This window comes from Chenopodium album, chromosome 13 (assembly GCF_948465745.1).
Source record: "Chenopodium album chromosome 13, dcCheAlbu1.1, whole genome shotgun sequence".
NCBI classification, from domain to species: Eukaryota; Viridiplantae; Streptophyta; class Magnoliopsida; order Caryophyllales; family Amaranthaceae; genus Chenopodium; species Chenopodium album.
The window spans coordinates 17,846,748-17,872,027 of NC_137846.1; the positions used below are offsets into that span (position 1 = coordinate 17,846,748).

At 38.5% G+C, this 25,280-nt stretch overlaps 4 protein-coding genes across 4 annotated transcripts; all 4 read left to right on the forward strand.

Moving 5' to 3' along the window:
• Nucleotides 1–3,883: 3,883 nt before the first annotated feature.
• On the forward strand, nt 3,884–6,818 carry LOC145575324 (uncharacterized). Its single transcript, XM_081633208.1, has 4 exons — nt 3,884–4,113; nt 4,384–5,435; nt 6,009–6,299; nt 6,679–6,818. The coding sequence occupies exons 1-4, from the start codon at nt 3,884–3,886 to the stop codon at nt 6,816–6,818; spliced, it is 1,713 nt and encodes a 570-aa protein (XP_081489334.1).
• Nucleotides 6,819–12,546: 5,728 nt separating this feature from the next.
• On the forward strand, nt 12,547–13,281 carry LOC145575325 (uncharacterized). The gene has a single exon (XM_081633209.1). It carries the CDS (start codon nt 12,547–12,549, stop codon nt 13,279–13,281), a length of 735 nt encoding a protein of 244 aa, XP_081489335.1.
• A 2,617-nt stretch (nt 13,282–15,898) lies between these two features.
• Nucleotides 15,899–16,825, forward strand: LOC145575326 (uncharacterized). The gene has a single exon (XM_081633210.1). It carries the CDS (start codon nt 15,899–15,901, stop codon nt 16,823–16,825), a length of 927 nt encoding a protein of 308 aa, XP_081489336.1.
• A 65-nt stretch (nt 16,826–16,890) lies between these two features.
• LOC145575327 (uncharacterized) lies at nt 16,891–21,972 on the forward strand. Its single transcript, XM_081633211.1, has 2 exons — nt 16,891–17,311; nt 21,872–21,972. The coding sequence occupies exons 1-2, from the start codon at nt 16,891–16,893 to the stop codon at nt 21,970–21,972; spliced, it is 522 nt and encodes a 173-aa protein (XP_081489337.1).
• The last annotated feature ends 3,308 nt before the right edge of the window (nt 21,973–25,280 follow it).

A 25,280-nucleotide genomic window follows, 5' to 3' on the forward strand; every position in this document is an offset into this window, starting at 1 on the left:
CGCCTCTTGAAGGGTGAAGACCCTCTTTCGGACAAGGTCGAACTTAAAGGTCGACCCGTCCTTCAGACCCTTGAAGAAGTCTGTATAGGCTACCTCGCTAGACAGTCCCTAGATTTGAGTCGTCACCAGGTTAAACCGCCTGACATAGGAGCGAAGCCCTTCTCTATCTCCCTGTCGGATGGTACTCAAGTCAAGACTTGTTTTCTTGGCAGAGATGTTCATTGAGAAGTTGGAGGCAAACAGGAAGGCAAGCTTCCTGAAGCTATCGATACTTCCGGCTGGCAGGTTGCCAAACCATTGCTGGGTAATGGCCTTCAATGTAGCCGGGAAGCACCAGCACCACATAGCATCCTCTAGCCCCTGCATGTGCATGAGATTAGATTAGGCCATGAGGTGGTCCTTCATGTTGGTGGTACCATCATAAGCACCCACCAACACATTCTTAACCTTGGCCGGCTGTGCCGCCTCAGTTATCTCCTTGGTTAACGCAGAAGTTTGTTCACCAAGATTGAGCAGACGGAGCTGCCAGTCCAAAGGCTGGATGTTATATGCCACCTGACCCCCAAAGAGGGCCGACTGCATGAAGTGAGGAGAATACGGACCGTAGACCATAGGAGGTACATACGGTGCATTCTCGATCATCTACGGGCCAGAATGGACTGTATTACCGCCTTTATGGCTCTCATGTAAGGATTGAATATTTTCTGCAGATGTGTTTTTGAAGCAGTATGGAAAGCTCGAAGTAGAGGCTGACTCAGACAGCTGCTGACTTCTCCTGCACTCAATGATTTGCCGAGCATCAAGGATAGATTTTTTGCTACCCACCGGTTGATTCTCCCAACGGGGACTCCTTGGACCCTTCTGGGGCAGAAGGATCTTGGACCAGTCAAGGGTTGCGGCTGCCTTGTCCTTTAGATGTGGAGTTGGCTGCCTGTCCCTGACTGGCTTCTTCCTCGCAGTTCGAGGGGACTTCTTGGTCGGCTGACTCTTGCTAGAGCCAGCCGTTTTCTTTTCGATCAGGTCCTTGATCTCACCCTTGAAACTCGTCATGAATTTTATGAGCTCGTCTCTGGTGACTGGAGCCTGACCTCTTGCCGACTGGGTTTCCCCTTCCGGCTGATCAGGGGGCTACTGGTACCCGCTTGGCTTTCACCGCGTTCCAGAGTGTTTCTGGGACGGATGCGCTTAGTGATGAAAGATCCATCTTTGGCTATGTACGTTCCAACCTGAGGATCATCATCCTCATCATCTGTAAAGACCCCGGCTGGTTAGCCTTGGGGTCAGAACACGGTACAGACTCTTGAACCATCCTTGATGTACTCTCCCCATAGACGGCGCCAAATGTTTTGGGTGTTTTTGTCCCTCGGGAGAGTTATAGCTCGAGGACTGGTCCGACTGCGCCTGTACCTGCAAAACAACGGAGATTCCAGGTGTTTGGAGCTCCGCCTCCGACGATCAAGTTAGTACTTGAATGTAAGTAGGAGAAGGTGCGGAAAATGAAATGAGATCTTCTCGAATTCCGAGATCAGGTGCTTCTCTGATGTAAGAGAATGTAGGGTAGGTGTAAAAAAATGATTGAATGTCCCCAAAATTTGAGGAATATCTCCCTATTTATAGGGTCATTGGTGAACGTGCCCCTTCTAGGTCATTTGACCTAGATTTGGTGGGCTGCGCCATTTTGCGGCGCTCTTGGGAATTGGGACTTGAAGGCCGTAATTCAGGAAGCATCTTAGGTTGACACGTGTCAGTTGGCAATTGGCCCAAATGGACCTGCCTAGGCTTGACACTAGGTCCTCTCTGATTGGTCCACGTGGACAGGGTAATTTTGCCCAAAACAAAACCTAAAGAGTAACGTAATATCATTCAGGTTAACTTGCATCCGCCTATCTATTATTGTAAAGCTTTATTTTCAATGTTTAATCAAAAGCCCTTAATTTTTTTTTTTTTTTTTTTTTTTTTTTTGAGAACCAGCAAGGAATATTATTAAATAAGGTCGATTTCCGCCAATGTTAATAGACTAATCAAAAGCCCTTAATTAATTGACCTATACTAGTTTTTTTTTTTTTAACACCGACCTATACTAGAATTCTACATAGCTTACACTTTAAAAAAAACATCAATAACAACCTTTTTTTAAAAAAAAAACAATAACAACCTATTCCCTGATTATTTTTTCTCAAGAAAACAATAACTAACTATTCCACTAGATTTATTTTATTTTGAGGAATCATATTATTTTAAAATTTGAAACTATAATTCCTTCAAAAAATATATATATATACTAGCTTTGTACCCATGTGATGCACGAGTTGTTTATTGATTTAAGATAAATTTTTAATCTATATGTCAAGTTTTAAAATATATTGATAAAAAATTAGTTAGGAATTGATTTGTTTTTATGACGATTTTCTATAGGCATATAATGACTAAATATAATGTAGGTGAATATGTTCGATTAAATACATAAAAAAAATAAATAAATAAATTAGAAAAATATAAATTAAATAAAAAATTATTCAAAGCACGTTGGGTTAACCCTAACCCAAAACTTTTGGCAAAGGTTAAACATTTGACGCGTAACCTGAAGTGACTCGATCCGAAATGACTCATGACCCGACCCTGATTGACAGGTCTACATAATAATAATATTTTATTACGTTGTGAAGTATATTATTTAATCGATTAGAATATGTATAAATGGATGTTTTACATTTTGAACTACCTCCTTTGCTTCAAAAAATATTATAATATATAAAATAAAATTTATATGATAATTATTGAAACCTTGGGAACTTGGAGATGTTATGCGGACAACCCTTGCATGCCATATTTATCTACTCTTTAGATGATGACGATATCCTTTGTTCACCTGCTTATGTGACTTTGTATCCTGGGAAAAAAATTTGATTCTCTAAATTGTCATCGATTGTAAAGAAAACCACTTTCCTGTACATATAACCTTTATGTTGTAACAAATTCTTCAGTGTTGAAAGTTGAAAGTATCATCCTATGTTTCCTCAATAATAGTAGTCTGGTCTCGACAAAGATTGCTCCTCTTTATGTAGCATATTCGCCAGTGTGTTATACATCCATGTGCTTGTATTATCCAGCTGCAGCTCTGGCACAAAAAACGAGTTTAGGAATGTAGACAATCCGTTTGATGAAATCATAAGAGGCAAGGTTATTGAAGCTTCTCAAAGCGAGGATCAGCCTCGCCTCTTGGGACACCAAGCAAGGTGGTGATGCGTACGATGTTGCTGTTGTGACATTCGTTTCCATATGTTGATGATCATGATAATGATCATACTATCAAGGCTCCAAATTCTGTTCTTACAGAGCACAACAAGATTGATCTAGCTCAAGATGACACACTAGCCTTTCCTCATAAGCTGGCACGGGACAGGAGATTGAATGGCTGATGATGAGCTGTATGGCTAGCTGAAAGAAGTCTAGAAGCTACTATTTTCTGTTATACGTTTGTTAGAGTTTGTTGTGAAGTTTGTTACAAGATATTTTGTACAGATATTTTGTTATGTAATAATTCTGTTAGAGCTCTTGCATATATAAGCAACAATGCTGTAATATTCTGATTTATTCAGAAATTTTTCCTCAATCAATAAAACAAACTCTTGCTTTCTCTCTCTAGAAATTGCTCTAAACTCTCAATTTCAGAATCTTAACATGTTATCAGAGCAGTAGATCTGCTAATTTTCCGCAAATTTTTTCATAATATGCAGCAATTCTGATACTCATTTTAGTATCAGTTCATATAATTTTACATTTTTCAGGTTCGATTTTTGAATTCAGATTCAATTTTTCATACAAATTCTTTGCTGAAATCAATTTTTCAAGCTAATTTTTCAAGCATTAAACCTTGATTACGATGGCAGCACAAAGTGTTAATCCAACACAAGATCCCGGATCAGTTTATTACATTCATCCAAGTGAAAATCCAGCAATTTCACTTGTTTCTGAGAAGTTCAATGGTGAGAATTATCAAGATTGGAAGAGAGGTATGATTTTGGCACTGTCAATGAAGAACAAGATGGCCTTCATAGATGGAAGCTTGCAGAATCCAGGGGAAGCAGATCCAATGTACAATGCTTGGAGCAGGTGCAATAATATGATAATATCATACATACTGAGGTTTCTAGACAATACTCTTGCTAAGAGTGTTATCTTCTTCTCAACTGCATATGAGATCTAGAAGGATCTTGAAGACAGGTATTCTGTGATTTCTGGACCTTAGATTTATTCGTTGCAACAAACTTTGAATCAGTTAGAGCAAGGTTCTTCCTCAATAGCTGAGTTTTTTACAAAGATCAAAGGAATTTGGGATCAGATTAGTGCTGCAAATCCGATTCCTGTCTGCAATTGTTCCAGGTGTACCTGTAATTTGACACAGAAATTTCTGAAATCTCAGCAAGATGAAAGACTGATTCAATTTCTTATGAAACTTGATCCTAAACATGCTGGAGTTAGGAAAAATATCTTGATGATGAATCCTTTGCCTTCTATGTCTGTTGCATATAATTTGCTTATTCAAGATGAAAGGCAGAAGCAGATTACTGATGCAGTTACTAGGCAGCCTAATAGTATGGCATTTGCAGCTGCAGAGGAGAAGAGAATTTACAGTAAACACTATCCCACAGCTGCTCGAGCACCTCTATTTTGTGATCATTGCAAATTGAATAATCACACCATAGACAAGTGCTGGAAATTACATGATTATCCTGCAAAGGGAGGGTTCACCAAGAACAAAGGAAAGAAAGTTGCAGCTGTAGCTTGTGGAAGAGGTCAGGGTGAAGAAGAATGCACCAATTACTTCACCAAAGAGCAGTATGAGAAGCTTATCAGCCTTATTCAACAAGATAAGCAGCAGGATAGCTCTCAGCAGTTCAATGGAATGGCCAATATGGCAGGTAATTGCCTAATCACTTGTCTGAATTCTAAGTGGAGAATAGACAGTGGAGCAAATGATCATATATCCTCAAATTTGAGTTTATTTGATTCATATGATGTGTTTGATAAGTTTCCAAGTACACTTACTGTGGAAAATGGAAAGCAAGTAGAAGTTAAGCATATAGGTACTGTGAAGTTTGATAATGGTATAGTGCTTAAGAATGTACTGCATGTTCCTGACCTGCATTTCAATTTGATATCCACACATAGGATTTGTAGAGATATGTACTGTGATATTGTCTTTACACATGATAAGTGTTTGATTCAGGATCATTCCCAGAACACTTCTCTAGTTCTTGGTAATTTGGACTCAGGTCTGTATGTTGTGTCAGATGGTGACTTGAAGAAGACAGTTATTAAACCTTCAATAAATTTGGCTGTAGGAGATGAAGCTAAGCTACTGCATTTGAGATTACGTCACTTTCCTTTCAATAAAATGAGTCATATAGATTCTAAGTTCTCAAATAAAGCTTGTAATGACAACATATGTCAAATTTGTCCAAAAGCTAGACAAGTTAGGAAGTCTTTTCCAAAAGATAGTGCTAAGAGTGTCAACTATTTTGATTTATTACATGTAGACACTTGGGGGCCTTACAAAATAAGAACTCATGATGGATGTTCTTATTTCTTAACTGTTGTAGATGATATGTCAAGACATACTTAGACATTTTTAATAAAACAAAAGTCTGATTGTGTTGATATCTTAGAGTTTTTTATTACTTTTATTCACACTCAATTTGGTGTATATGTCAAGAGTTTGAGAACTAATAATGCAAAGGAGTTGTGTAAGGGCAGAATACTCACAGTATATGAGAAGTTTGGGATTTTTCATCAGAGGAGTTGTGTAGATACTCCACATCAAAATGGAGTTGTGGAGAGAAAACATAGGCATCTTTTGGAGACAGCAAGAGCCCTGTTCTTTCAGTCTAAGGTTCCTACAAAATATTAGGGAGAGTGTTTATTAACTGCAACACATTTAATAAACAGAATACCATTGTCATGTATTGGTTATATTACACCATATGAAAAAGTTCATGGGGTTGCAGCTAGCATTGAGCATCTTAAAGTGTTTGGTTGCTTATGTTATGCTGCCACTCTCAAAAATAGCAGAACAAAGTTTGCTTCCAGGGCAACACCCTGTGTAATTCTTAGATATCCAACTGGACAAAAAGCTTATAAGCTTCTGAATTTAGAAACAAATACAGTGTTTGTTTCTAGAGATGTTACTTTTCATGAGAGACTTTCCATTTCATTTATCAAACAATACACCCAAACTAGACCCAATTTTTGTCCCAGCAGATACAGCATTCACTTTATTTTTGATCCTAATGTACCTGGTATTTTTGTCCTGTTCCCTTGACCAAACTACTACTGACCTTACACCAGACCCACAAAATAACCTAAACACACAAATATTACCTCACCCTGGTCATATTATCTCAAATAACCCTCCACCTATAACCCAAACACCACCCCCACCTGAAAGACAGTCAACCAGACCCACAAAGAAACCAGCCTGGATGATTGATTATGTGTGTGTAGTTGATTCTACAACTTCTCATTGGTGTAATTTTGTTGCCTATGATGAGTTTCCTGTTCCATTAAAGGCTTTCATTGCTCAGATCTCAAGTGTAACAAAACCAACTACTTACTTTGAAGCAGCACGGCATCTAGAATGGATAGATGCTATGAATAAATAACTTGAAGCTTTGGCAGCCAACAACACATGGGTTGTTACAGACTTGCCTAAGGGTAAGAAAGCTATAGGGTGTAAATGGGTGTACAAGGTGAAGCTGAAGAAAGATGGGACACTTGAAAGGCATAAAGCAAGACTTGTTGCTAAAGGCTTTACATAGAAATATGGAATAGACTATGATGAAACCTTCTCTCCTGTTGTTAAAATGGCAACAATAAGGTGTTTACTGGCCATTGCAGCTGGCTATAATTGGCCTTTGTTCCAGTTAGACATTAACAATGCATTTTTGCATGGCACACTTGATGAAGAAGTTTACATGAAGATGCCTCAAGGTATACCCAATCCAGAGAACAAGGTGTGCAAGCTTGTCAAATCTTTATATGGGTTGAAACAAGCCAGCAGACAATGGTTTGCTAGATTGACTTCAGAACTTAAGAAGAAAGGTTTTATTCAGAATAAGAATGATTATTCACTTTTCATTCTTAAACAAAACAATGATATTTGCATTGCAGCAGTTTATGTTGATGATATTATTCTCACTGGTTCAAATTCTGAGATTCTGGTAGACTTAAAGGTCCATCTGCATCAAGTGTTCAGCATCAAAGACTTAGGAGAGCTGAGCTATTTTCTTGGAATTGAGGTTTCAAGACTGCCTAGAGGTATTATACTCAGTCAGAGGAAGTTTACTAAGGAGTTGCTTGAAGGTTGTGGTTTGGTGTTTCAAAATCAGCTAAGACACCTCTGCCTATTAGCTTGAAATTCACAGCAACAGAAGGGGAACTGTATAGTGATCCAGAACACTACAAATGCCTGGTAGGAAAGTTGAATTTCCTTACTCATACAAGGCTTGATATCTCTTTTGCAGTACAAACTCTAAGTCAGTTTATGCATAGCCCCAGGATACAGCATGTAAAAGCCTTACAACACCTTTTAAGGTATATAGCTGGTACTCTTAGACAAGGTTTATTTCTGGAAGCCTCTACACAGTTAACATTACAGGCTTACTCAGATTCAGACTGGGCAGCCTGCATTAATGATGCTTGGCAAGAGTTTGGTTTCATGAAAATCTAAGAAGCAATCTACTGTCTCAAAGTCATCAACTGAGGCAGAATATCGTGCCATGGCTGCAGCATCATCAGAGATTGAGTGGCTTGTCAGGTTGCTGCAAGATCTTGTTGTTACAAATTTGAAACTAATCAAGCTGAACTGTGACAATCAGTCAGCAATTCACTTGGGAAAAAATCCTGTTATGCATGAAAGGACCAAGCATATTGAGATTGATGTCCATTTCACCAGAGATAAGGTTTTGGAAGGTCTCATTGAGTTGTCTTATGTCCCTACTGATGCTCAATTGGCTGACATTTTGACAAAAATTCTCCCTGCTCCTCAATTGACTAAGTTGCTATCCAAGCTTGGTCTGTTTGAGTCATCCACACCCAGCTTGAGGGGGGGTATTGATGATCATGATAATGATCATACTATCAAGGCTCCAGATTCTGTTCTTACAGAGCACAGCAAGATTGATCTAGCTCAAGATGACACACCAGCCTTTCCTCAAAAGCTGGCACAGGACAGGAGATTGAATGGCTGATGATGAGCTGTATGGCTAGCTGGAAGAAGTCTAGAAGCTACTATTTTCTGTTATACGTTTGTTAGAGTTTGTTGTGAAGTTTGTTACAAGATATTTTGTATAGATATTTTGTTATGTAATAATTCTGTTAGAGCTCTTGTATATATAAGCAACAATGCTGTAATATTCTGATTTATTCAGAAATTTTTCCTCAATTAATAAAACAAACTCTTGCTTTCTCTCTCTAGAAATTGCTCTAAACTCTCAATTTCAGAATCTTAACACCATAAATTGATGAGTGCAATTTTGATGGAAAATGCATCTTTAAAAGATGCGGGGAAGCATATCAATAGGCAGGCAAAGTAGCTGTAGTGGTGGTGGTATATATTTGCTTTGCACTTAATATATAAATGTATACGAAGTATGTATTTTTAGTTTATTTTATACTGGTACTACGGATCATTGAATATATCAAGAATAGCAAGTGGAATAAGTTCTTTTTGAATCAACCACTAAGAAAAAAAAAGGTATAGTTTTACAAAATCAAATGTGCTAAGGTAATTTTCCATAAATATCCTAAAATTACACGTGTTATCAGAAAATTTTCTCACCAAAAACTATGTTGTTACTATTGTTTTTATGGTTTTTTTTTTACATATTTATTTTTGTTACTACATCTTAAGAAGTTTGTTATTATATTTCAAGAAAAAGTTTTGAACTTGTATTTAGGGAATGACGCATAACAAGAATAATTAAATTAAATAAAAAATATAATGGTAAAGTATAAGTGTAGACACCCAAATGTGTCTCCCCAAAACCAAACCCGGTGATGAATACCTTTCATGTCATTTGATTATCGAACAAAGCGAAAGTGTGGAAAGTCTAGTGATGAGGATGTTTTTATTAAAATATCTCTTCTTTCTGTTTTAGAAAATATTTCTTTTCTCACCCTATTTTATGAAAACGTGCATTCTAGTTTAGTTTGGTCCATGATAAGGGTTCAATAATAGTGTAGTTGGATGGGTTTTGAAAAGACCTTTCCAACGATATATTATAAGCCCAATTCCGATAAATAATGAGGAAGTTATGGGCAAAATACTAAACTAGGCTTAAACCGGATTTTACCTACGGCCCAATGATCATGTGGAGGGTCCAAAGGTTTAATCCTATTCCTAAAATAATTAGGATTTAATTAGAAGATTTTATAAGTTTCTAAAAGATCTTAATTATCCTTTTTGAAAAGATAAAATCAAAGAGTTTGAAATTGAATAAAAACATTCCTTTTTTAAGTCCTAATTCTATTCGAATTTAAAGATGTTCAAAGACGGTCAGATATTACTTTTGGGCCTCATAATTTTTATCCAAATATTATATGGTTGGATAGATCTTGAAATTATCTTTCCAATGATATATTATAATATTAATTCCGAGCTATAGCGAAAAAGATATGAAAGGAATACGAAACTCTATCCAAAACTGACACCGTTCCACTATTTCGGCCATATTTTTTTATCTACAAAATATTTTAATCTGATTCTAATTGGGTTAGAAATTATACTTCAAGAGCTTTCCAACGACATATTATATGACTTATTTGGACTTCTGGATCAAAAGTTATGATAAAAACAAAATTCGCAAAAACTGCTGACCGACGAGTTTTATTTCGATTCGAATTCGGATTCTTTTCTTATTCTTCGACTCTCTTTTTTCCTATAAATAGAGGTCATGTCTCCCCTTTCTTCAATCATCTAAAATCTACAATCAACAATATACAATCATCTACAATCTACAATCATCTCTCTCTTTCTCTCTCTAAAGCTAGAAGCTTTCTCTCTCTCTTTCTAAACCTTCCCTCAAACACAATTCCTCATACATTAGCACTAGACACACCTAGCCAAGTTCGAATTTGCCTTCGCCCTAGACGTGAAAGGTTATAATTTCTGAGGGTTTGGTCCCAAATCTCTCTTTCAATTATTTAATTTAATTGTTTGTTTTATACTTTTCCTTGAAGTTACTAACGTGTGTATTTTGTTATTAGAAAGAGATACGAGGCATCGAAGTAAGTACTTTAATTGTTTAATTGGTCTAATGATATAGAAATCATGTAAATATTGTTATTTTGGTTCCTAGTATCATGTTAGGATGCTTTCCTTAGTATGATATTTAGGGTGATTTGCTTATATCAATTATGGTTTCTATGATGCTTCCTATTTTCTTTCCTAATATCATGTTAGTATCATGTTAGGTTTAAAGCTTTGATCTTAAATGCTTAGTGACATGCTAGGGTTTGTTATTAATCTTGTAAGTATCATGCCTAGGATCTTGCTATTATTATGCTTTATTATTAACATGATTATTTTTATGATTATTATCATGATGATTATTGTTATGTTGCTTGATGCTTATTTATTGTTATTGCTTGATCACACCTTTTATGCATGTTTAAAGGGAATTTGTACTTGTAATCACGCTTAATAAGATAATTAATAATCTTGTTTAGGCTAATATGATTATAATTCAAGTGATCACCAATAATAGTTTTATTTGTGCATTAATAATCAACCAACATAGATAAACAGGTTTAGGGTTAACCTTTTGTTTGCATGTTAGTCAGAAAGCGCACATGAATACAAGAAGAATGAAGTAGAGGCCTATTTAGGGCAGGTTCAACCTCTTTTAGGTTGGATTTGTACCTTCATCCCCGAACCCTATTTGGTTCAAGACCTTTTGGAGTTGACGATCTCATGGATCGTTAAGGGGTGTAACCTTCACCCCGTGAACGGTTTACAAGTTCCTAAAACTTGTTGGCGACTCTTTTGCTCTAGCTTCCTTCCCTTTGGACGCCACCATGCTTAAGTGTATGATCATAGTGGGGTTCAAGTTTGGGGTAATGCTTGAAATATTCCCTACAATAAGAATGTTACATAATACTATAAAATTGAATATTAGCAAAAAGTAACCCTAAGTCTAAGACTAAAGATGGACTATGCCGGATTGAAGCAGTTGGGTACAACAAGTAGGACAAGAGTTTTTGTTAGCCACTTTACACCAAGAAAACAAACAATCCTTGTGAAATTTATGACCACATGTCTGCAAAACCCATATACTTTGCTGTTCGGGTATATCCCATCCCTCCAAGCAAATCGTGCATTCGGTGCAATTTTGAGGTATTTTCTTGGCTCGCTCTAGGATCACTTTCACGGCTCGCTCTATGATCCTCAATTTCGCGCAACTATACATTCGGGATCAGGTTCGGGGACAATATTGGTCCTGATGTTGATCCACCCTGCGCGTTGAAGGCCGTCATTGGTCCGATGAATTAACTCTAGACGATGGAAGTCACATTTATCAGTAGGTGTATGGGTTGATACCGACACCGTTAGTATCTAGCCGATAATAAGATGCTACCCTGCTAACCATTTGTTGATTAGCATATTAGCTTAACATCCATAACGGCCTTTATCTCGGCCACGTGGAGAACTGTTTTAGGCCACGTTGGCACCTGCTGCCTACAAGGTCAATTTGCCACCTATGCTGATAGGTGGCACCAGCTTGATTATCTTCCTGTAAATACCCAAGCATATTTTCATTACAAGGTACCTCTCTCTCTCTCTCTCTCTCTCTCTCTCTCTCTCTCTCTCTCTCTCTCTAAGTACTTTCTCTATCTTCATTCCTTCTTTTCATCAGAATACTAACTTTAGCATCGGAGCGGTTATCCCCGGATAATCCCCCGGGTTAGCTAATTTGTGCTGACTGTGCAGATGCTTAATTGGACGGTAAACCTTTACCAACCCTCAAGGACTCACGGAACCGGAGCTCACCCTAAACAATTGGCGCTAGAAGGAGGGGATAGTAATAACTTCTATCGTCCGAAAGACCTTCGACAGTCATGAAAGGAAATAATGAAATTACTGTACCAATGCCAAAAACTGAAAATCGAAATTATGATAGCGGTGTTCTTAATGCTGACGTAAGCAAAACCATGAACAGCATGCCAGAAATTGTAGTGGAAGACGAAACTCGCCTTCTTAACAGGGGTACTGTAAACACGCCGATAACACCAGAACGAAATCGAGCACCAACCCCAGACCCTTTGGAAGAGTTTACTCCTGAAGAACCGGAGATAACGGCCAAGGTTATGCCGGCAATGTCTCGGAAAAGAAAGGAAGCTGGGACGGTAGCTGCTAGGGCAGGGGGAAACATGCCGACAACACCTGTGGTCGTTAACCTCGAAAGCTAGTTTAACCAAGCAGGACCGCAACCTCAACCGCAACCCCATGAAGTGGTGATACCGTCCGAACAACAGGCTACTCAGGGTATGCAGACAGGTGATTCAGGATCTTATCGGCAAGAGGCCAGTAGTGGGTCGTCGAGATGTATAGCCAGAGCTATTGTCAGACCAAGAGTATCTCCATTCACCCAAGAAGTACTTGATCAGCAAATGGAAAAAATCAAAATGTCGTCATGTATGTATGACGGCAAAGGGGACCCCAAAAGATATGTGGCAGCTTTCGAAAGCCATATGTTGTTATACACCGACACAGATGCGGTGTGGTGCAAATTCTTCCCTACAACATTAACAGGAGCCGCCTCGGACTGGTTTTCTAATCTGGAACCTGGCTCCGTTAACTACTTCGAAACCCTAGTAGGGTTATTTACGGGCCAGTACATAAGCAACAGCGCAAGGCAGAGAACGTCTTGGGAGCTTATGGCCGTCAGACAAAGGAAGGATGAGTCTCTTAGGGACTTCATAAGACATTTCAACAACGAGGCCAATACCATAACAAATTTGCTACAAGAAATATCAGTAATGGCCTTAATGAACGGTTTGGGCGACAATGACTTTAAAAAGTATATGGCGCGGAAATCCTTCCCGAATCTCGATGTTGCGTTTGGCAAAGCTCATGAATATATAAAGAGCGAAGAGCTCTTGAAAACCAGTACTCAGTTGGCATCACCCGAGCCTTCTCGGCGTCTGAGCGATAATGCAACAACAAACGCCTATACCGGCTGTGTAAGTAGGCCGCAACAACAAAATCATCAGAGCTGGTAGGCCAGCTAAAGGTCTAAGCCGATACAGAAACTACAAACAGCTAAACACACCTAGAGCTGCGATATACTCCATTAACCAACATAGGGAGGATTGGAGTCGGCCGGCGCCGATGGTAACAAAAGGCCGGGATATAAAGAAATATTGTATGTTTCACAAAGATGTCGGCCATTACACCAAAGACTGTATCCAACTGAAAGAGAATATTGAAGACCTCATCAGGAAGGGGCACCTATCTCAATATCGAGCTCAGGCAGGATCGAGCCGACAACAACCCCCACAGCCGAGGCAAACTGAGTACCGAAAGCAGGGTGATTCATCTATGCAAGATGATACTTACAAGCAAAAACATACAGAGGTATATCGATAGGGGAATGCGCCACCAGGCCATAAAATCACGATAGATGTCATTACTGGCGGACAAGTGCATGGAGGTTCGGTGAGCGGGGCAAAAAAGAGTCTGTCGGAGTACAAGCACATAGTGGATGCGCTGGGGTTAGAGGAGCGGCCCCGACCCGCTTCAATTCCTTCCGTGTCTTTTTCGAAAGCTGATGTCAGGGGGATTGTTTTTCCCCACGATGATCCGTTGGTACTAGTACTAATGGTTAATGGAGCCGACATCAAACGAGCTCTGGTTGACGGTGGAAGCTCCGCCAACATCCTGTTCGCAAGGGCATTCGATGCCATGAGGATAGGCCGACAATACCTGACGCTAGTATCGTACCCTGTTATTGGCTTTAATGGATCCACGGTCAGGCCAGAGGGTAGCATCGCTTTACAAGTTAGAAATGTTGAGGATGCAGCAGCTAGGGATGTTATGACAGAATTCCTGGTCATAGACGTACCGTCAGCATATAACGTCATCATCGGCAAACCTTTGATCCATGATGTGCAGGCCGTAGTGTCAACGTACCATCTGACAATGGTGTACGTGTCTAATGTCGGCAGGACAGAGCGCATAAGGGGCAGCCAGACTATGGCTAGGGAATGTTATGTGTCGGCATTGAAACAACTAAACCGGCAGCCCTGCGTGGAATGGCCAACTCAGAATAAAGAGCGAACTGCATCCGCACATGACTTGGCGATGGAAAATTTCGATACTAGGCCGGTAATGGTTCCCCACCCCTCTCCAGGTGGAGAGTTCGTCGAAGTTGAATTGCAGCCTAAGGTCCCGGGAAGGGTAGTGCGAGTTGGATCCGATATGAATGTCGACACGCGGTGCCACTTGGTGGAACTCTTGCGGGAAAACACGGACGTATTTACCTTTTCGGCAGATGAGATGCCAGGGATTCACCCAAACGTTATGGTGCACAAACTGAACGTAGATAGATGAGCAAGGCCGATTAGGCAGAAGAAAAGAAACTTCTCGACAGAAAAGATCGAAGCCATAAAACAAGTTGCTAGCGGCAGGGTTTATTGAACCATGTACATATCCTGAATGGTTAGCAAATGTGCGTGGACTTTACATATTTGAATAAAGCTTGTCCAAAAGATTGCTACCCACTGCTCAAGATAGATAGGCTTGTGGACTCCACTTCTGGCCATGCTTTGCTAAGCTTTATGGATGCCTTTTCAGGGTACCATCAAGTCAGTTTGTATGAGCCCGACAGAACCAAGGCGGCCTTCATCACGGATGCCGGCGTGTACTGCTATAAAGCCATGCTGTTTGGGCTGTGAAACGCGGGAGCAACATATCAGAAGCTAGTAGACAAAGTCTTTGCAAACCAAAAGGGAAGAAATGTAGAAGTGTATGTTGATGACTCGATTGTAAAAAGCCGATTGGCCGCAGATCATGTCGCAAATTTAAGGGAAATATTTGAAACCCTTCGGCACTACCGGATTAAGTTGAACCCAGAGAAGTGCGTCTTTGGAGTTCGGTCGGGGAAGTTCTTGGGGTTCATGGTCGGTGAAAGAGGAATAGATGCGAATCCAGACAAGATCGAGGCTATCCTTACCTTACCACAGCCGAAATCAACAAAGGATATACAGAAGCTTACTGGTCGCATAGCGGCATTGACAAGTTTTATTAGCAAATCTGCTGATCAAGCCTTGCCGTTCTTTGTGGTCCTGCGCCAAAACAAAACGTTTGTTTGGGGAAAAGAGCAAGAAGAAGCGTTAGAGGTGGTAAAGAATCATCTAAGGTCCTTACCTACAATAGTAAAGCCAGAACAAGGAAAGACCCTGCAATTGTACATCTCGGCATCCCCAAAAACGGTAGCGGCTGTGTTGTAAGTAGAACGGAAAAAAGTACAAAAGCCCATTTATTTTGTGAGTCACGTCTTGAATGCTGCGAAAAGAAGATACCCCTTGGTAGAGAAAATTGCATATGCGGTGGTCATATCTGCGCGAAAGTTGAGACCGTACTTCGATGCACATACTATTGAAGTCCTAACGAATCAACCGTTAGAGAAATCTCTACAAAAGATGGAAACTTCTGGGCGTTTACTCAAATGGGTCATTGTATGTAATAATCTACAAGCCGAGAGTGTCCATAAAAGCTCAGGCTCTGTCCGATTTTATAGTTGAAATATCCTATACCGAAGAAGAAGAGGACGTCGGAGTGTGGAAAGTCTCTGTTGACGGCTCCGCTGCATCAACAGGTTCTTGACCTGGTATCATCATGGTCTCCCCACAGGGAGACGTATTTGAATACGCTACCAAGTTCAAATTCAAGGCCTCGAATAACGAGGTCGAGTATGAAGCAGCCCTGGCGGGGGTACAGTTGTGCAGAGCTGTCGAGGCAAAGCGAATCGAGTTGTCAACCGATTCACAGTTAGTGGCAAATCAATTTAGCGGTGAATATGAAGCTCGAGAACAAACAATGATTGCTTATCTGGCCAAGTTAAAGGCCATAACGGCAAAATTGGAGCACTTTAAAATCAACCTAGTCCCACGTGCTCAGAATGCCCAAGCAGATGCTTTAGCAAAGTTAGCAAGTTCAAGCTTCAATGACTTAGAATGCAATGTAATGGTGGAGATTTTGGAACGAAAGAGCATTGATGAAGAGGCTCCAAAAAAGGTCAATTGTGTTACTGACGGCAGGGAATGGTACGATAACATATTGGCCTATAAGGTGCATAGCGTTCTCCCTACCGACAAGGTGGAAGCACAAAAGGTTAAGAAAGATAGCATCTGGTTCATCATGTTCCGAGGTATGCTATATAAGCGAGGTTTTTCGTTACCGTTACGAAGGTGTATAACGGCTTATGAGTCTGCAAGGCTAGTAGAAGAAATTCACGAGGGTGATTGCGAAAATCACGCGGGTGGACGGTCAGTGTCCTTGGAGGCAATGAAAACAGGATATTATTGGCCGACAATGAACGCAGATACCCTAGATTACGTCAAAAAATGCGATAAATGCCAGAAGTTTGGGCCGGCAATAAATCAGCCACCAAACTATTTGACACCTATCCTTAACCCAATTCCTTTTGCACAATGGGGATTGGATATTGTCGAACCTTTCACGTCGGCTACAGGAGGACGAAAATTCCTAATAGTGGGGATAGACTACTTCACTAAATGGATAGAGGTAGAGCCGGTAGAATAACAGCAAACGAGGTGAGGATGTTCATTTGGAAAAACATATTCACTCGTTTTGGGTTGCCGGTAGCAATGGTATTTGGCCATGGTTCCCAATTCGATTGCAGCCCGGTTAAAAACTTTTTAAGCATATACACAGTAAAATTTGCATATGCGGCAGTTTGCCACCCGCAATCCAATGGACAGGCTGAAGCCGCTAACAAGCAGATTCTTGGAGCGCTGAAGAAAATAGAGGATGCCAAAGGCTTATGGGCCGATTTGGTACCTGAAATATTATGGGCAAACAGAACGACAATAAAAGAAACTATAGGAGAATCGCCCTTTAACCTTGCTTTCAGTTCGGAAGCGGTTATCCCTGCTGAAGTAGGCCTTCCTACATTCCGTATTCAGCATTATTGTGAAGAGAAAAATGACCTACTGCTTAGGCAGCAGTTGGACTTCTTACCTGAAATAAGGCTGAAAGCTGCCATCCAGTCTGCGGCATACAAGAATCGTATGAGTCAAGCATACAACAAGCGTGTTAACTATTGGGAAGGACCTTTGATGAGTCTATTTTATATATATCTTTATTCCCCATCCCATGGTCTTATTTGTGCTTATTTGAGCTCTGCAGAGCTATTTTTATTACTAATATACGTTTCTAGTGTTTTTGTAAAGTTGGTATTATTTTGTAGGAATTTGAAGAATTATGACAATTCCCGAGCTTATTGAACCACTACAAAGATATTGGAGTTGGATCGTATATTATGACCAAATATTTTAAGCCCAAGACCGAGTTAACGGAATTTTGTTCGGTGATTAAGGGCTTGATTAAGTAAAGAGGTGCAAAGTTTCAATGTTATATTATTATTATGGACCAATCAAGTATTGCGGACCAAGTATGAAGGAAAGAAGAAATGGACCCTAAGCAAAAAAAGCCACAAGGCCCAGCTCGTAGCTCCAGCTGACCGGGCCCGATCGGGCGAGGCCAGGCCCGGTCGGGCGGACACCTTCAGTACTTTTGGGCCTACACAATTGGGCCGCTCACGTTGGTTTTGCTGATGATTGATGATTGTGTCGGTTTAGGAGGTAGTTTTAGTGGGTTTAGGAGTAGTAGTTTGACTTTCTATCAAACTCACTTTCCTATTACTCCATTAGATATAATTCATATAAAAGGAGTAGTAGTACGTAGGTTAGGGCGATTAGCCTTAGATTAGGTAGTTTTAGTTTTCTTTTTTTTCCTTTTAGTTTAGTTTTAGTTTTCTTTTCTCTTTCTCTCTCTAACTTCTTCTTACTCTCTTTCTCTCTCTAGCTTTTCTTTCTCTCTTTAAATTAAACTCTTAGATTTTCCTCTCTCTTGTTTTTCTCTTTAAACTCTTGGTTTATGCAATTTTATATTTCCTTCTTTTGGTACTATCTCTTCTCTCCTTTATTACTTATTTTCTTTGCTTTCATCCATATCATGTCTCCTTTAATTGCTTTGTTTAGTTTAGATTTAATTATGTGTGAGTAGTTTTCTTTATAGGATTTATGGGGATCCATAAATAATATGAAGGGGTAATTTATTGTTGTTGATTGTCAATGTTTAATTAATTTCCTATTGATTGATTTAATGCTATGCAACTAGATTTGCGCAGATCTTTTATGTATGAGTTTAGCAATATTGATTCGAGATTCGAGAGATGAGAATTGATATTTAGTCTTAGTTTCAATAGGCAGGTTAGTTAATTTATAAATGGTTATGTCGATATTCGAGAGATGAGATTTAATACCGGTAGATTAATACTGTGATTGTAATATGTAGCGAAAGCCCTTTATGATTTGATTAATTGATGCATTGATGATTGATTATTATGTTTTACCCTGGAATGTTATTTATTGGTGAACCTATGCCCTAGGCCTTTATTCCTTGATTTTCTCTACCCTTAATCTTAGTAGTTTAGTTTCCCTTTGATTATATTATTTTGTTACTTAATAATTTAAATTTCTTAGATTAATTAGGAATATAAAGACTCGTTTCCCAGTGGATTCGACCCTACTTCCCTATCTGTATTAGTTAGAGGATTTAGGAATTACTTTTGATTGGGTGAAACGATTAAAGCCTGTCAACCTTATCAAATATACGAGTGTAGGGAATATTACAAGCATCCCACACTTGAGCCCCACTGTGATCATACACTTAAGCATGGTGGTGTCCAAAGGGAAGGAAGCTAGAGTAAAAGAGTCGCCAACAAGTTTTAGGAACTTGTAAACCATTCACAGGGTGAAGGTTACACCCCTTCACGATCCATGAGATCGCTAACTCCATAGTGGTCTGGAACCATGACTGGATATTCGGGGATGAAGGTACAAATTCAACCTAAAGGAGATTGAACCTGCCCTAAAAATAGGCCTCTACTTTATTCTTCTCGTATTCATGTGCGCTTTCTGACTAACATGCAATCAATAGGTTAACCCTAAACCTGTTTAATCTATGTTGGTTGAATATTAATGCACAAAAAAATCTATTATTGGCGATCACTTGAATTATAATCATATTAGCCTAAACAAGATTATTAATTATCTTATTAAGTGTGATTACAAGTACAAATTCCCTTTAAACCTGCAAGAGAGGGTGTGATCAAGCAATAACAATAGCAATATCAAGCAACATAAAATAACAATCATCAATCATAATAATCATAATCTCAATAAAGCTTAATAATAGCAAGATCCTAGGCATGATACTAAGAAGATTAATAATAAACCCTAGCATGTCACTAAACAATAAAGATCAAAGCTTTATTCCTAGCATGATACTAACATGATATTAAAAATCTTAGTTATTACCCTAAACATGATACTAGGAATCATAAAGACATTCTAACATGATACTAGGAATCAAAATAATCAAAGCATGATTTCTATATCAAAATAATAACAATTAAATTACTTACTTGGATGCCTCGTATCTCTTTCTAATACCTAAATACACGCGGTAGTAACTTTAAGGAAAATAATAAATCAAACAATTAAATTAAATAATTGAAATAGGGATTTGGGACCAAACCCTCAGAAATTATAAACCCTTCACGTCTAGGGCGAAGGCAACTTCGAACTTGGCTAGGTGTGTCTAGAACTTGTGAATGTGGAATTTTTGTAGGACGGAAGGTTTAGAAAAAGAATAGAGAGAGAGAAAGCTTCTAGCTTTAGAGAGAGAAGAGAATAGATGATTAGTGATTGTTGGTCCCTCCAAAACGGGGAGATACAACCCCCTATTTATAGAAAAATAGTCCGAAAACAAATCAAGTCCTATTCGGAATAAAACTGGCATCTATCGCCAGGCGACAGACATCAGCGCCAAGCGACAGGATTAGCGCCAGGCGACAGACATTAGCGCCAGGCGACAGACGCTATCGTTTGGCGCTAATTAAAAGATAAAACGCGCTTTGTACGCGGAATCCTCTTCTTAATATGATTAACCAGCAAATTCCGCGTTTATCAAATTAAAATCGGGTTTATCATAAAACACTTATTTTATTCCAAATAAAACTCTTTAAAATAATAATTATCAATCCTAATTCCATTAGAATTTAAAAGAACCTTCTAGACATTCTAGAAGATTAAAATCAATCCTAATAACTTTAGGAATAATAATTAATAGGCCCTCCTCTAGACCATTGGGCCGCATATAAAATTCATTTCGGGCCAATTTAGTATTTAGGCCATAACTTCCTCATTATTCATCGGAATTGGGCTTATAATATATCGTTGGAAAGCTCTTTTCGATCCCAATCCAACTACATTATTATTGGAACTTTCATGGACCAAACTAAATTTGATTGGCTAGTTTCATAAAATAGAGTAAGAAAAGAAATATTTTCAAAAACAAAAAGAGAGATATTTTAATAAAAACAACCGCATCACTAGACTTTTCACACTTTCACTTCGTTCGATAATCAAATGACGTGAAAAGTATTCATCACTGGGTTTGGTTTTGGGGAGACACATTTGGGTGTTTACAGAAGCCCCCACTTTGACTGAGTTTGGAGAAACGCAAGTTTCGAAAACAAAAGTCAAAATAGCGATAGGGACGGAGAATGATTCAAAACGTTATGCGATCCTAAATCATTCTTGTAACGCGGATACCTGCAAACTAGGGTTAGTTAAACAAATAAAAGAGTTGAGAAACGCGTATCTTGCACCGTCGAGCACACGTCTCTAGAGTAACCAATTTTGTTTGACGATCTTCCTCAAGCTAGGGGACATCTCCTGAAGACTGCTCCGCTTGTAGCTGCCTTCAATTTCTACTGTTTTAGTCTTCCACATCTTAGGGAACACCATAGAAGAAAACTCCGCTTGTAGCCATCTTCTGTCGTTTTGTGACCATTTCCCACATCCTAGGGAACGTCGTCAAAGGTGACTGCTTGTAGCCATCTTTAGGGTTGCTGTGACAATCTTCCACATCCTAGGGAACACCGTCTATCATTGCTGCTACATCTCGAGCTACTTTCTTGAATCATGGTGACAACCTTCCCAATCATAGCGAATGTCGTCGAAGACCGCCTATCTCGTGCCATCTTCTCAAATTTGGGTGACAACCTCCACAATCTTAGCGAACGTCGTCAAAGACCGCCCATCTCGTGCCATCTTCTCAAATCTAGGTGACAACCTCCACAATCTTAGCGAACGTCGTCGAAGACCGCCCATCTTGTGCCATCTTCTCAAATCTAGGTGACAACCTCCACAATCTTAGCGAAGTCGTCGAAGACCGCCCATCTCGAGCCATCTTCTCAAATCTAGGTGACAACCTCCACAATCTTAGCGAACGTCGTCGAAGACTGCCCATCTCGTGCCATCTTTTCAAATCTGGTGATAATTTCCACCATCCTAGCAAAAGCTATCAAAAACCGCTTCATCTCGAATCGTTCTTTTCTCAAATCAAATAATAACCTCCCCAATCATAGTAAAAGCTATCGAAGGCAGTTTCATCTCGAATCGTTCTCTTCTTAAACAAAGCGAGAGACTCTTTTGGAGCCTTCTATTGAAAGCTTCTTCATCTTGAATTTTCAAATCTTCTTGTCCTTACTTTTAGGAGTAATCGACTTTTCTAGCTTTGGGGAGAAATTTATCTTAAGATTCTTCGATCTTCAAGTCAATCTCTGCAGAAATCTCCATCCTAGGGATCCTTTGTGATTATAATCAATCACTACTCAAATCAGTTTTCAAATTATCTTAATTAATATGCAATCGATAATTTGATCGTCATCAGGCTGATCATCAATCAAGATCGTAATCGGGCCGACTATTAATCAAATATCTTTCAATTGCTCAAATGTTCTTCAAAAAGGCTCGAAATCAAAGTCGTGAGACCATCGAAGGCCGGCGCGAAAAAATCAAAGTTTGTCACTCCGCGTCAAAGAATATTGTGATGCGCCAAGGTGTATCGTCCTGCGCCAAGGTGCATCTTGCTGCATGGTGCTTTAATCTAAGTCTGAGATTTTTTGCTCATTCATTTGTGCTTAATCCAATTACCTGTGATTGTACCTGCATCTATATTCTGGGATTATAGGACTTTGCTCATGTTTGTAATTATCTTAGGGTTGACCTAAGGCTCGGTGTTACTCAACTTAATGTGCAAGACCACATATAACTTGGCATGACTCAAGGTGATTGACACGTGTGTTAGACTCAACTTGATGTGATATAACATGACATGACTCAATGTGCATGACTCGTGTGTGCATTGTATTAAAAATTTTCGTCCTTTTTTGTGCAAGGTACCGACTTTCTCCCGAAAAAGAAAGATGCAAAAAAAGAATCGAAGTGTTGGAGGTGCATGTTGAATGAACTTAGTCGAATGCATGTATTGATGTTGTATCTCATAGTGCAAGGATTAATTCACCCTAGGCTATCTCGATTGTTAACCTGATGACGCAAGTATTTAGGTAACTTAGGCACAGAGGCTAAGCACTTCATACTTTGTGATGTAATGATGAGTGAGTGATGAAGGACTCTAAGATGACAAGGCATGCTTCAACGTCGTGTTGAGATTTCATGACAAAAGGTTCCTAAGGGAAGGATTATTTGTCTATGTGTCTGTGATGTGTGTGAAAGTGACACAAAAGCTAGGCTGCAAAGGCTAACAGTATGGAAAAATATTATTTCAAGAAGAGTCAAATGATAGTGACTCTTAAGCTAGGTAAGCTAATGATGTAGGGATCAAGCCCCCAAGTCTAGCTCTAAGTGGATAGGGATGAGCATAAGAAATCCCTTAATATAATCATACATGAATGTGAATATGAATGTATTTTTATTATAAGATGAGGAACTTGATCTATGATGATCAAGAATGGACATGAAACTTCTAGTATAGAAAGATGGCGGTGGACTTGATCAGCCAAAGAAAAGCAAGTATTGTATTGAAAATTCTAGAATTATTGGTCCACTTCTAGAAAATGCATATCTAGAGAATTCTTGACACAAAATATCATCACATCACCACCATATTCAACCGCCATATACAAGTATATATATGTGTGACTTGGGCACATATTGTCAAAAAAAGCAATATAAAAACAAGACAAGAAGCCACACATACACAAAGAGCCACACACACAAATATACAAATACCCTTATTGTAAACCTCCGCCAAATTTACAATTCTACCAAATCCGCTATACTCTAATTATAATACTCCTTTGTGAGTAAATAGAGAGTCATATTGTAATACAAATCCAAAAGGCAAAAATTGTACTCTCTTATTTTATTATATAGTGGAATAAAAGGGTTCGTCGTTACATAAAATCGTGTATTCATTTATATTAATTATCTTGTCAATTATCAATTCAATTTACACTTCTTAATCAAACACATCTTCACTTCCGCTGTGCACTCACCAACCCTAACAAAACGAAAACAATTAAATGAAAGAACCCATGCATAAATTTGCACGAGTACAAAACACCCACCAAAAAATAGAAGCAATTAATCAAACTCTAAGATATTAAAGTAAAATAGAGCAGAATTATACCTTTCTAGCGAGAAATTCTCCATAAAAAGCTTAAACCTAGAAGAATTTGATGAAGAAGAGCAAGTTTGTTCTGCAAGAAAATTATGAATTTTCAAGAAAATATGAAGAAATTGTAGTAAGAGAAGTAAGAATAGAGGGAAATAAAGGTAAAAGGAGTAGAATATAAATGAGAAATTAACGAGAGAAACCTTTGATAATTGCTATTATTAAAAGGTAATGAACCTTTAGCTAAATTTTGGTATGATTTGTTTCTCTTTTATAAGCTTGACTTGAAATGGTTGGAGTTTGGAACGAACAAATTTGACGAGTATGAGACTATGAATTTACGATTAGGCCTGGATACGTGAAATTTCAATTGTTTTCAATTGTAATAACTACTTGTAGTAGAAACGGATAAAGTATTTTAATTGATGATACGAGTCGTAGAGGTGTTGTGGGATTGGGTCGGGCTTATTTCAAAGTTCAGTAATGTTAAAGTACTATGTCTATATGAGTCAAAATCTGAAATGGATTTTTTCGGGTTAGATTAAATCAATTTGATCGGGTAAGTTTTTGACAGCCCTTGGTAGGTATGTAAGATATGCATGTGATTATGAAGGATTACCTTTTAATTAACTATATGACTATGTATATACTTAGCTACTCCTTTGTGTTTTGTTAAGTGTTAAAATTTTACTAAATACGATGACGAAACACAACTTTGACCATTAATTTATTTTTAACTTGTTTGAAGGGAAGACTGGGAACCAATATTATATGATAATAAAATTATGGAAAAATTGATATTATGAAAGTATACATTATAACAAATCCAACAATGTATTATACAATTATTAATGTAGAGCATGCCCGTGCTTTGCACATGATACAGTATATGCAAAAGAAAATTATCTAAAGTGAAATGTTGGTGGTTATTGGTAATTTGGTATCCCTTGAAAAAAATACAAAAAAATAAAATTTAAAAATAGTAGGATGGGTAGGGTAGTTATTGGTGTTTTTTAAAAAGTTATTTTTTTTATAAAAAAAAGTGTGATCAATAGAATTTGAGGATTGGGGATTTGAGGGATTGTGGTGAATTGACTCTACAATTATATTATAGATTTTTATTATGTTTTTAGAATAAGACAAAAAGAGATGGGAATAAGTGGGTAGCGCGGGAATGAGTAAGGGTGAGTCTAACAAAAACCCGTAACGTTAATACTAATAGTTCCGGTAATCGATAATCAATATCACTAAAAATGATATTCATAAATCGAACCGATAAATTCGGATACCTGAATTTTCGAATCGATTATCGGGTATCCAATAAAATATCCAATAATGAAAATTAAATTTAGGTGTCGTTTGGTTGGGGTTTATAATCAAAGGGAAAGGGAATGAACAGGCTCCATTCCCTTTGTTGCTGTTTGTTTGTCACATTCAATCATTCCCTTTACCCATTTTTATTTTTGAGTTCACCCAAAATCCCTCT